This window comes from Xenopus tropicalis, chromosome 1 (assembly GCF_000004195.4).
Source record: "Xenopus tropicalis strain Nigerian chromosome 1, UCB_Xtro_10.0, whole genome shotgun sequence".
Taxonomy (NCBI): domain Eukaryota; kingdom Metazoa; phylum Chordata; class Amphibia; order Anura; family Pipidae; genus Xenopus; species Xenopus tropicalis.
The window spans coordinates 73,896,202-73,910,305 of NC_030677.2; the positions used below are offsets into that span (position 1 = coordinate 73,896,202).

Below are 14,104 nucleotides of genomic sequence, written 5' to 3' on the forward strand. Positions count from 1 at the left end.
GGTTGCACAATGGGCATTGCCAGAGTGCCACTATATGCAGGACCAAGGTTTAAAACTGTTTCTGCTCTCTATAGTTTTCATTTTGCATTGGTGGCGAAGCTGTGCTTTCAGATAAATAAATTGCTTAGAGTGAACATTGGCATTTCTAAAGACAGAAAGCAGGTTTTTTTCCAGTGATGGGAACAAAGCAGTGTTTTTTTGTGGTGTGTTAGATCTCTTAGTGCCTCTGTTAAAGAGCAATCCTCTTACTATCTTTAGTAATAATGCATAGGGACCACCCTATAGAGCTGCAGGACATTGGCCTTTCCTTTTTATATTTTTGTAAAGCGGTAGCTTAAACTGTTCTTACTACTCAAGATTTGATTTAACCAGTCAAATAATTTATTCATAGATAGTATTAGGTGTGCATCACTACATATATCACCTTTCACATGTTATTGGTTTCTACAACTGCTGACTGGAACTAAGTGCTGCACCTACGCTGGGGACTTCCTATTATTTCTTTATCATTTCCACTAGTGATTTTTCTAAATGTAAGTTCTTTAATCTTTAATGAATGTTCTTGTTACTGTGGCCTAGGTGCAAGACCTAACATTTATTTATGCTGAACTGTGTGTTCATTTCTTTGCCCACCTTGACAGTGTCCAAAGGAAGTATTAATAAAAAATGAATGGCAAAATTACTGGCAAATTGTGTAGAGAATTTTCTGTATTCTGTGTCATGGAAATGAGTCTTGGTATGAAAAGCAAATGTCACGCTCTGACAGCATTCCAGTGCTAAAGAAAGAGAGACAGGTGGTATGAAGAAATGTCAGCAGCTACTGACATGGGTGGTTAAAAAGAAAGCAATTTTAGGCTCAGATTTGCAAGCAAGCATTATTGCTAGGGGTATAATTTTGGAAATACATTTATATAACAATACAATTGTTTTAATCATATATCTATGCTTCACATATCCTCACACCTACCACACCAAAAAAAACAGAAAGTCAAATAATAAAATAAAAAAAGACAATAATTTTGACGAGCAAATTAATATGTTGCACCAGGAGTAATGTTTTGGCTTGTTTATTTCTGTTTACTCTGGATTTAAATTGTACAAAGTGTTCAAAAGGATCCATTTCAGTAAAGCTATGATATCTTAATATGAAAGGGTTCAGCGTCATCTTATGCAATACCTAGTAGTGATAAGTCAACGTCAACTGAACTTGCTGATAAATCTAGAAAACCTTTCCTAAAGTCACACCAATACAGCTTCAACATTGACATTTGACTTAACACTTAATTCTTTGGTAATATGTGTTGCAAACATTTTTCTTATCTATTTCTATATGCAGTTAATGAACATGTTTTTCCTTGCTGTGCATTTAACAAAAACATTTTGCATTTCCAGATTTCTTTGTGTAGCTTTTTGTGTGTCAAACTATGATAAAATACTTACTTGTGCACTGGTTAATTTCATGAAGGTTGAATTCACAAGAAGACATCCTATTCCGTAGGGATTTCATCAACACCATATCAAGATCTTCAATGGAATAAACATTAAATGCCTGAAAATAAAATAGTATATTTTTTGTGTAGTGTTATTAATTGTAGGTTCAGTGAGTTGAATCTAACCTACTTTTTGTACCTAGAGCGCAGGAAGTGATTTGACCATTAATAAATAAAAGTGGAAAGTTCGGCTCCACAAAAAAATGCTTCCACAGGCAAAAAGCAATACTATAAGTGAGATACAATCAAGTATTCTGTTATCCAAAGTTATCCAAAGTGGTACTAACTGACTTATACTAAAGAGGTCTATTGCTTGTGTCAAATCTTTTGCCAGTACTGTCAGAAACTTGTAGTGCTCATTGGAAACTGAGAACTGTACACTAGGAACACATTGGTTTGTGTACATAGGTTTGGTGCATAAGCCCCGAACCTATAGCTTGGTTGATTCACTAAAGGTCGATAGGCGTTATCGCATGGTTTTTTGCGTTCAAATTGACGTGATAAGTTACGACCGATTCGTCAAAGTAATTTTGCATACGTTAAATCGCGTGCTACTGCAATGCGTTAATTTCAACGCATGTGTTAATTTGCGTGTAGCAAACGCATGATTCACAAACACATATGAAGCGTTAAACGCTCTAAATATCGCATTAGTCTGTGCGAAGATTAACATCTACTTGGGGCAGGCGGTAAATTGTGGTTCGTGATTTTTTGGCAACACAACATGGACTTTACAGTGTGATTTATTCAAGTACGTGTTGGCCCTAGAGTGATGCATCCTCCAGTTTTCAGGGAAATGGTCATTTTCAGAAAAGTAGTTTTCCGAAAGTAATGGTTACGTGAGTTAAATCGTGTGCTAATATAGCACGTGTGGAAAATAACGCAAGAAAAACGCTCATCGCAACTTAAATAACGCAAACAGCATCACATCTAAATTAACGCAAGTATCCTTTTAGTGAATTGCGCGTTGTCGCAAAAAATAAGAAGCGATAAAATTTTTAACGCATGCTATAAATAGCGCTCGTTTTAACGCACTTTAGTGAATCAACCCTAATATCTGTTAACTCTCCTGACTGAAGACTAGATTTTAGTTAAACTTATTTTTTTTTTTTTAGTTAAACTTAATTATATTATGTCCATTAAAAGATACAATACTTTGCCCAATGTGTTTCCTGCATTTGGCAGTCATAGGCGCAGGAAGTGCTTTGCCCAAGGACAGAGAGGTTAAATACAGAAGCCAATTTAAGGCTGTTTGGAATCATAGTCCAAGGGGTGGTTTTTTAATTTTCATAGATGCTGAATAATTTGCTTTTCTCTTGTGACTGTTTCCAGCTTTCCAATGGGCGTCAATGACCCCAGCAACCAAATATATAATATATAAACAAGCTGCTGTGTAGCCATGGGAGCAGCCATTTAGTCTGAAAAAGGATCAGGTTACATAGCTGATAAACTCTGTAGTGTATAATGGTGTTATACAGAGCTTATCTGTTATCTGCTATTTAACATGGGCCATTTAGCTCAATTTTAAGCACTGCCATGTTTACACAGCAGCTTCTTTACCTACACTATACTAGGCTAGTGGCACATGGGGCAGATTCTTGTGTTGCAGAAAACACAAGCTGAGAATCCACACCTACTGTATGCTTGACAGTTGTGGCTGCACTCGGAGCCATTGCTTCAGCCCGGGTACAGCCATAAGAAATTCAGTACGAAGCTGCCCACATCTTGAGAGGCACTAACCTTATTGTTTCTGACCAAACATACCAGTTTTACAGGGGAAACAGTGCTTTAAACACTTTCTTTGTTTGGTTTTACTGCTGTTAACGTAACAACAAATATTGTATTTGTGCTAAAACTCAGCCCAGAACCGAATTGAAGATTTTACATGAGTTTATGTGTAAACTTTTCTTTGCTTTCCACCCAAGCAATTAATTGTCACAGTTCCAGATGCACCTTTCAATTTTATAGAGGGGGAATCATATTTTGCACGGTAAAGGGTCAAATCTATGGTCAGCTTTAAAATATGAAACCTAATGCAGGTTTTAACATTGGCTTTAACATTTAACTGATATGGGTTATTGTGTATTTTGTAGGAACCATCATTAGCTTAGCTTATTTTCCTGCATACCAGATGTTAACAAAAACCCTTGTTCAATTTTTTTAAATTTATTTAATTCCTTTATTTGAGTTGTATATAGAAATATACACATATAGCGAGGATAAGAATAAAGAAACCGGGGCCATACAAAAACATTTACAGGCCTTACTAAATGCAGTCAAGCTAAGACACCTGTTTAATAAAAAGATGATATGTGTATGTTTGAGATTGGAGTAAATGATTGCAGGCAATTTCTTGCAAAGGGCAGCTGAAGCTTTAAACAGGATTAGAAATAATAAACAAATGCATTAAATCTGGCTCAAAGACAAATCCGAAACTTAAATGATTACAAACAATAAGAAACCCCATTTTCATTTTAGGCATTGTAGATGCATTGTAAGAGTGGCTGTGAGATTAAATATTGTTTCTATTGTACATATATTTTAAGTTATACTGTATCACCCAAGGACTCTGAAGCATTAAATGTCCATAATGCAAAACTAGGTTTCTCTCTTTTATTCTGTTGTAACATTTTATTATAGAATTTTTCTTTCAGGTTTTACCTTGGCATGGGGGTTAGGGTTTATTTACAATATAATCTCAAATGTTATTTTGAGTGTACATCTACTTCAAATATATCCGCTTCCTACTCCATGGCCATGACAACTCCATCTCTTTTATTCCACAATCTGTTCCAGCTGAAGAATTTTTATTAAACTGCCTTCAGTGAATAAACTATTCTGTCTCAATCAGCCAAACTCAGCCTTATCATTAACTGGACATTATATGGACTGATCACAAGTTTTGAAAACAAATGAATTTTTGTATAGATTTTCTTATTGATTGAACCAAAGGCTCTCCAGGGTTTGAACAATGCTTTGTTTAGAGGTTATTGCGGGGTTCCTTAACCTTTTTCTCAGAGGATACACATTTAGGAGCAGAATTCTGAATATTTGAAGTGGATAAACTTGATAGATTCACAGAATTTTATCAGATTTATTAACAAACTGCCACATTTACCAAAGCAATTAGTTTTTTGATTTTATTGCTTTTAGCAGCTAAAGCAAATTGTTTAGCCACAGCACTGAACTATAATGCCTGAGCAATTTAGTAAGTCCCCCCAAAATAACAGGAATTGTGTTTTTTAATACCATGCAAGTCTGTGGGTCGACTTGCCGAATCTGTACAAATCAGTCTCCCTATTACTATAAATCAGCAGTATTGTGAAATATGATTTGATGAAATGAATCCACCGTAAGGGATTTGGCCGAAAACCGAACTGAATCCAAATCCTAATAAGCATATGCTAATTAGTATTTGGACAGGTTAAATGTGATAAATCTGAGAAATCTTTCCACTTCTGTGTTAATGTGACAAAAAGCCATGTGATTTTTAGGATTCAGATTCGGTTCGGACAGGACCATGGATTTGGCCAAATCTGAATCCTGCTGAAAAGGCTGAATCCTGGCCAATTACCCAACTGAATCCTGGATTTGGTGCATCCCTAATGAAAATCATTTTAAATGGTGATGATATTATAAATCTGCCACTATATGTACGTCATCTTTTGATCCAGGATAGGCTTAAAATTAATTAAGCATTATTAAGCAAGATCAAATGTATGGTGATCAAAATACAGAAAGACCTTGGGGCTGATTTACTAAGACACGAATTCGAATCCGAATTGGAAAAATTCCGATTGGAAAACGAACATTTTGCGACTTTTTCGTATTTTTTGCTCCTTTTCGGAAATTGTCGCGACTTTTTCGTTAACAATACGATTTGAGAAAAAAAACGCGAGTTTTTCATAGCCATTACGATTCGCTCGTATCTTGTTGCGACTTTTTCGTATTGAGCGCTCGTAAGCGGCGGGCGAAACTTTCAGACTTAGCATGATTTTGGAAGCCTCCCATAGGACTCAATGGCACCCTGCAGCTCCAACCTGGCCCAAGAAAAGTCACCATACTGAAGCTTGAATGAATCTGAACGCTACGAAAAAATCACAACATTTTGCGCAACTTTCGGAATGGCTACGAAAAAGGTGCGATAATTTTCCGGAAAATCGCCAAATACCGATCATTGCGAAAAAAACGCAATCGGACGCATTCGGCCCGTTCGTGGGTTAGTAAATGTGCCCCCTTGTGTCTGGAAAACTCCAGGTTCTAAACATTCTGGATAGAAAAAGATCAGGAAAGATCCTGATATAATAATGTCCATTGAGTGAAGAAATATCACAGTATTAAAGGGTATAATGGAAGCTTACTATAAATTTATAGGGGTCCAGTTTTGGTTAAGAATCACTGGGAGTCATTTATAAGTAGCGCAGCACATATGTTTTCGCATATGGTCAGTGATTTTTGAATTGTGGTAAACTATGCATTGCAAACAAATATTTATAAATGAAATGGATGTTTGCGTGGTATTTGTGCGTGGTCGTTGTGCACGAATATATTGTTAATGGTAATTTTGAAAATATAATATGCATTTTGCGAAACTGTTTTGAATACATTTTTAGCATATGTGAACTCGAACACAGAGAAATGTCTGTTTGCACATAAAAATTCACATTTTGCAATTATATCAAATTTAAATATCTGTTATGGACAATCACAGTGCAAAAACCAATTTGCAGTTAGATTTGCATATGTGAACATATAAAGATGAACATACGCAAGGCTAATTTGTTCTCCAATAATTTACTGATGCTCTATGTTTATAAATGAGCCCCAGCTTATTCTTTGGGATTTGTCAATCATTTATCAGGCTCAATGTGTTGTCGTGATAACTTGGCATATAGTTTCATTGGACGACAAGAATCTAAACTGTATACTACAATCAGAGACTTTCTTTTCTTATTGATAAAAAAAATTGCTCTGCTCGCTCTGGTTTTTCTGAGGAGGAAATTGCATTTTACAGTCATTGGTGCCAGTATAGTTAATGTTGTTATTAATAATTTTAATATGTAAACAGCATATAAATACAACAATTTACATTCTGCTATCTAAACAGTTATGTTATGCTATGTTGAACACTGGTAATATAGCTGTGTTTACAAAAATATTAATTAACTGATTTTGCAATATTTTGTACAGTAAATGACTACATAAAATATACAAATATACACACAAGACAGACTAATAATGACTGAATGGTGTTCTGCCCTTTTTTTTAATGTAACAAATTTTCTATTTAAAATTGGTTATCCCCCTTTATTTGAATTACTATTTTCTATAGTAAGAAGAAATGTAATTGTATTAAATAGGATTATGGACGATCCAATGTGGATTACCATTTATTTATTTTATGGTTTACCACACAGGTTGTGAATAAAGACATGGAACACAGAGCTGCACCACCCTCTGAATATATTACTGCCTTTGTTTAGCAGCATTGTATTTATAGTTGGAGAGTAGTGGGTGGCATGGGACTTCCCTTGGAACACCTCTAGCTTGGTCATCATTCAAACATGCAGGTTAGAGAGCCCCAGGGGTGACATGGTAATAACAATAATACAACTAGTAACAAAAATGATATAGCATTAAACTCAGGTATTTCCCCTTTAAAGTAAAGTATTCATGTACAGTAGCTGCCAGTTCATTTAAACTATTTTAATCATTGCCTATTATTCTCCAGTGCTGAACAATCAATACCATGTGCAGTCATTTGAGTGACTCAAATAAATACATACAAAAGAATGAAGTCATTTTCTGCAAGTTCTTTTTTCTCAGACACTCTTTTCTTTTAGCAAAAACATATTCATTAACTTCTCTATTTGATTATACTGCCTTCAGTGAGAACAGCCCTTTGACTGATTGACAGGTTTCCGCCTGACCTTTTACTTTGGCGTTGGGTCTCTTGGTTGAAAACTCAATTGCTTTCTCACATCACAGGTGTCAGTATCTTGGTTCCAGTGAAACAATTCCAATAATTACACTCAGTGAAATGCCTCAAACTAAACTGCAGTGTCTTTGCCGTCTGGTTTCCAGCACTAGACAAACCAGGCATTTTCTTCTAAATCAGGTACAGTACAACATTACCAGTTTATAAAAATATATCATTTTATTAAAAAAAAGACATACTGTTTGTGTTTCTTTTTTAAGTGACTGCTTGTACATATTTATACATATAACGGCACAGTATTTAAAGGAAAACTATACCCCAGATGGATATACTGTAGGTCTCTACAAAAATATATCACATAAAACAGCTCATATTTGAAACTCTGCTTCATACAAATAAAAACTTTTCCTAAAAATATTTCTTTTAATAGTATGTCCCATAGGGTAATACTACTACTGTATATATAGAAAACTGGCATTTTAAGTACTATGGGCTGCTCCCTGGGATAATACAGTTCAAGGTGCACACAAACAAAGGGCACACATACATGTTAGGCCACATTAGTTAATTAATGGACAAAGTTCTGTCTTTTACTCTCATACTTCTTCCTGTTCCTTCCTGTTCCTGTTAGAGCTGCATTATTTCCTGTCATGTGATCTCTGAGGGAGCACACAGACCAGCATAAAATGGTATCTCAAGGGAGAGAATGTAAAAGGGCAATATTTACTGATATATATATACTCCAGTTTGGTAACTGACCATTGACCATTTAATATGATATATGTATGATTAAGCCTTTTTTCTGGGGGTATATTTTCCTTGAAATTCTGCCATTTACCAATGCCAAGGGTATAACTGCTTCTTTAGCCACATTAAATATCTAGCTGAAATAAGCAGGGCTGTATTGCTAAACCTGAAGCCCCAAAGCCAGCCACAAATCATGCTACCTGACCAGCAACACAATGTTCAGACCCCTGCCCATTAGTGCACATGTGTGAACGTCTGCAAGTTAGCTTATACTACCTGCCACTGGGGACTGGCTGTGTGGGAGATAGAGAGTTGTCAAAACTACTGTGCTGGTCTCCAGTGCCTCAGAGACAGAGTGTCTTATAGTACAAAATTTTCACCTGTGCTCTGGACATACTTTGCTCACACTATAGGCATCTATCATGTTTCAGACCTCTGTCATTCATGGTACAAAGATGTGATACTTATATTTTGAAATGCTGTTCCTTGTGCTACAAAACTCTTTCACTCATGCCAAAAACTCTACTAAATGTTTGTAACATATATGACAGATGTTTATACCATATGTTACATGCAGAGGTTCATAGACTGATTGTGACATAGATCTATAACACAAGTATCAGAGCACTGAAGCATAAATGACAGAGGGTTGTAGCTTAACTGACAGAAGCTTGTAGCCTGTGTGACATTGTTTGTTAAATGGTTTTATGCTCATTCTAGTTTTGCCATGAGTCCAAGATGATGTAAAATAATGTTGAAATGTGTTACTTGGCTTGTAGACATTCATACAAGAACTCTTCTATTTGTACAGTATTATTGGTGGACTTTATAACATAAAAAATGGAATTCTTAAAAATATATATATATATATATGTTTTTAAAAAGCTGATTCTTTGAAATTCATATATTTAACTGCAATTTAGAAATGAAAGCAACATTCAACATTTAGGGGCTGATTTACTAATCCACGAATCCGGGAAAAAATCGGATTGGAAACGAACATTTTGCGATTTTTTCGCAAAATACCGATCATTACGAAAAAAACGCATTCGGACGCTTTTTGGACGTTCGTGGATTAGTAAATCAGCCCCTTAGACTAATCTAGACCCATCACCATTTTACCTTTCACAATAATTTAGCATCTAATTATAATGACATTCTCCCTGCTTGTCCCTGCCCATCAGTGCAGTTTTCTTAACTGATCTTAGCTGATACAGAATAGGGCTCCTCTATGGGCTTCAGGTCCTAGTATAATTTGCACAAATAAAGTAAACCCCAAAAGCCAGAGCACTAACCAGGACAATTTACACCCATACATGACTAGTCAAGAAAGCAGCTCTTATACAGTCTTATACTAGCACTTCAGGACCTTGCCAGCTGTTAGATGGCAGTTTGTTTTTTTAGGTTTTTTTTTGCTTTTTACACTTAATATATTCCGAAAATTTGTGGTTTTATAGTAATAATTTTAATAACTTAAATACACAATTTTGTGCACTGAAAAGTTTGATTCACAGAATAGGAAAACATACAACTGTTAATAAATCTTGCCCTAAGTTAGTTAATATGCATTCAGTCCAGTCAGAGAGGTCAGTTAAGTCATTTCAGCAATCTATTATGTGCTAGCAAAACAAGCACTATAAAGGGCTGCTTTCGGAATATGGAACTCAAAGTACATGTTTTCCCTATCTCCCTGCCTATTATAATCTCTCACTCCTTCTTACCTTGCCTACATGTATCTCCACTTTGTTAAAAAACAAACTCGGCAAAATTAAAGCCAGTTATTCCCCCAGTCTATGTTGTATGTATTTATGAAAGGGGGTGACTAATGATAGTGACTAAATGGTCCTTACAGACATAAAGGAACAGGAGTGGTTTTGAGCAAAATCAAGCAGGTCATTGATCCAGTTCCAGCTCATTGGACCAGCAACTTTAATTCTTTTCTAGGTAATTTAAAGTAAAGTGACTGGTTCAATATATATTTTACAATGTTGCCACCTGAAAAAAGGACTCATTCATTTAGTCAATCAATATAGGTGCAAATGTGCAGTTACCTTAAAGTGATACAGACACAAAAAACTAGACAAAATATGAACGCACATTAAAAGTTACCTATAGGTCATGTGTATCACTTTTTAACAAATAGGGCTGCTTTTGGGAGTAATTATAAATTGAAGCTCCAAAACCTGACTGTTTTGCCAACCTGACTGTCCCTTCTCAAGCTGTCAGTTATAGTTTCTAATGCTAATGGACTACTGCTGCACAAATATGGCAGCCCCCTCAAACAGAAACAAAGGTATGGAATAGGAAATGTAAACGCATTGAGCAAACACTTTTATGGCAAAATTATAAAGCAGATGCAAACACAATGTTATTATAGATTTTAAAAAGGTCTCATTTCTGGTGTCAGTTTTCCTTTAAACTATAGCAACCAATACATACAGTATGTATAACTGTAAATCAAAAATGGTTCCCACTCATTTGGGAACCAGTGAAAATAATCTATTCATTGAAAAAATAGCAATTATTTTCAACAAATTATTGCACTAAATGAGTGAGGTACCTTTTTTTATTTATATTTACTTTTTACTAGCACCGAGGACAGCTGACCTATATAGTTAGGGATAGTGCTCTTCCTTGTCCTTTTATGTATTTTGAAATGTATATTTGTATTTACTGTATATAGTGGCACGTATGTACACATTGCTTACATTATTCTATCTGCTCTTGACTAAGCTAAACAGATCTTTACAGTATTCTATGCACCTTTGTCCTTTAGAGAAAAAATCTGCCTCTGAATAACTAAGGGACAGATCAAATTGTATGAGGGCTCAGCACAGAAACATTCACCCACTTTATATTAATTCCCAAGGGATTCTTATAAGCAGATTTGATCAAATGGTGAACTCTAACATTCACCCACAGATATACAGTATATGCTTCTAAAAATCCCATAGGAATGAATAGAAAGTGGGTGCATTTTTCTGTGGTGAGCTTAAAACTCACATTTTCATATATCTGCCCCTAAATGATGTTTTTGTATTGTATTTTTCTGCACTTTCTGTTTTCATTTCAGCTTGAAAAATGTATTTAGGGTAAAGATAAAACAACTTGCAGTGAAATATAAATGCTATTGGTAAAACTTATAGGATCTCTTATCTGAAAATTCAATATCCAGAAAGCCAAAATTATGAGAAGACCATCTCCCATAGAGCCCATTATATGCAAAAAAATCTCATTTTTGAAAATGATTTCATTTTCCTCTGTAATAATAAAACAGTACCTTGTACCTAATCCTAGATAAGCTGCATGAATCCGAATCAGTGCCAAAACCATCCTTTTGGATTTATTTAATGTTTAAAAGATTTTTAGACTTACGGTAAGATAAGGTGATCCAAATTATGTAAAAACCTCTTATCCAGGAAGTTAGAGGTCCCAAGCATTCTGGATAACAGATCCTTTATCTATTTTGCTATGATTTCAGTGACCATCACTGCTTTAATGCTAGTACTTGTTCAGCCTAGATAATGTTAACTTAATGTTAGTTTCCCTTCGCACATTATTATGTTTATTTTATGTTTAGCTCATTACTGTATAATGTGCTTATGGGATTAGAAACTAAAGAGAAATTGCTTCTTAATTACCCCAGGATATCACAAATATTGATTGTAATGTTTGATGATGATAATGTTTGCAACTTTAACATTTATATTTTTTCTCAGAAATTTCTCAGCTGGTGGGTTTTATGTGGGAATTTTCACGTGATAAACCGAGAGATGTTTGTGAAGATTCTCATTCATCCAGGTCATCCAGTCAAATCAACTGGACTTGATGTGTTTTTCTTGAAGACATTTTGCCAGTCATCCAACTGGCTTTCTCAATTCAGAATTGAGAAAGCCGTGGCAAAGAATCTTCAAGTAAAACACAGCAAGTCCAGTTGATTTGACTTATTACTACAGATAAACTGTGACATAAGTGTTTCTGAATTGAATTGCATCTTATATTTAATCTCGCCCATCAGTTTGCACGTGACAAACCTTTTTCTCACTGAATTGAATCTGGCCTATTATCTCTAATACACAAGTAGCACAAGTGCAGGTATACTATTATATTACTTTCTTAGGTTTAAGTACTCTTCAAAGAAACACAAGGTTTAGAGTTACAAATGAATTAGAGCTGTATTCCCCCACCCAAACAATATAGCAAATATACTTCTGTGGTTCATGGGTTTGTAATGTTAGTTTTGTCCTAGTAGTCCTTTCTACACTGCATCCAGACAGGAAGCTCCTGTTGATTATGATTTGACGTAACAATGTCACTAGCATATATACTGTATATAACTGTATGGTCCCTTCTAAATAGTGCAGGGTACTTTATTTTTACTATAATTAAGCTGCCAATTAATTGCTTTGACGCTGCCATTTAACCACAAATTTAGTTTAAAATCTTAAGGGCCGTGACTTGTATGTGTACATGTACCATGAATAAAGTAATTGATCTGTCAATGCAAATAAATAGGGGAACTGCCCCTCTCAAGCCCTAATCTGGAAATTCCTCCATGTTGGGGTACATGTATGTGCATAGTGTATAAGTGCCCAACCTCGCTCATTATGTGCATACCTGTGATATAGGACTGGGGGACACCTCAAACAGTGTTGTTTCCCCCAAACTGAGTGTAGACTCTATTAGATTGTATCTCTGGCGAAGAAAACAATGTTTCTATGTTTCTTTAAGATAGAAAACTATATATAACTATAACAGGAAAATTAAGGCTAAGGCATCCCACTATTTCATCTTGTTAAACTCAGTATTACACAGGGATAATCTGTAATTACACTTGTAGATCATCTCTTTAAAAACAAAATGCAAGGCCTCTCTATCTGCTATTCATCATATCCTTCTCTCTGCAGTAATCACATACTTTCTGTAAAAAAAAGCAGAAGTGCTGAAGTTCTGACTGTCATGTGAATTTCAGAAGAAAAATACTCTTGTAATATTGCACATAACTTCCTTTCTAATATTATTATTCAAAAGAAACATTTTTCAGACTCATCCTTTTTTATTTTGGGCAATGTCTTAATGTAATAGACCTAATATTAAAAGGAAACTGTTTAGAAAGTAAGAAAGTAGTAGATTCTTGAGAAATCTATTTCATAATTATCTTTTACTGGTTTTTTTTTTTGGTTTTTTTTGCTTATGATGTATGATTGTATGAGATACTAAGTGATTTACTAATGTACTGCTTCAACGCAATATCTTTTCTTGTAGCTAGGCATTTAATATCACAAAGTCATCCTGCAATTAGCATGATAGTTTGTTCAGTCTGAGTCTCGGCATGAGTGGGGTGTTAGTAGCAAGTAAAAGTGTTAGCATGAAATTGGTCATTGGAAACATTCAGGGGCATATTTATCAAGTTGTGTAAAAATGTCAGAATATATCATACATCACATCTCCTGCTACACTGTGTAAAATCATGTATTAAAGGAGAAGGAAAGGTATAATCACAAAATGTTAGGCACCCCCCTGTGATTATAATCACTTACCTTCTTATATAAACATCATGTCTTTATATAAGACAGTAAGATTTAAAGATGTGGGAGCTCCTGATCCATATTAGGTCTGGGGTAAATTGTTCCCTGAATTTGGCATTGGAGCCAGAGAGATATTTGATGGATGAAATACGTTGAAGTAAGACACTGTCCACTACAATATTTGGTCAAATTGTTATATGTAATACATGCAACAGGGCACTTATTATATTGTATACACAGGCACTTAGTTTGAATATTATTAATTAGTGTGCACATAATGTATTCACAGAATGTTATGGGTTAAATGGAGGTTAGATGGATGGTCCCTCCCCTTCCTGTGGGTATTTAAACACTTGTATGTATTTGTACTAATAGGCTTGATAAAGGGCTGGATTGAAGCC

At 35.1% G+C, this 14,104-nt stretch overlaps 1 protein-coding gene across 1 annotated transcript in view; it reads right to left on the reverse strand.

The window, feature by feature from the left end:
* The window catches only part of bank1 (B cell scaffold protein with ankyrin repeats 1), a 136,812-nt gene that overhangs the window by 91,585 nt on the left and 31,123 nt on the right, over positions 1 to 14,104 (reverse strand). The window contains exon 6 of the mRNA XM_031903128.1: positions 1,441 to 1,549. Within this exon, the coding sequence (XP_031758988.1) occupies positions 1,441 to 1,549 (109 nt within the window). The remainder of the gene's footprint in view (positions 1 to 1,440; positions 1,550 to 14,104) is intronic.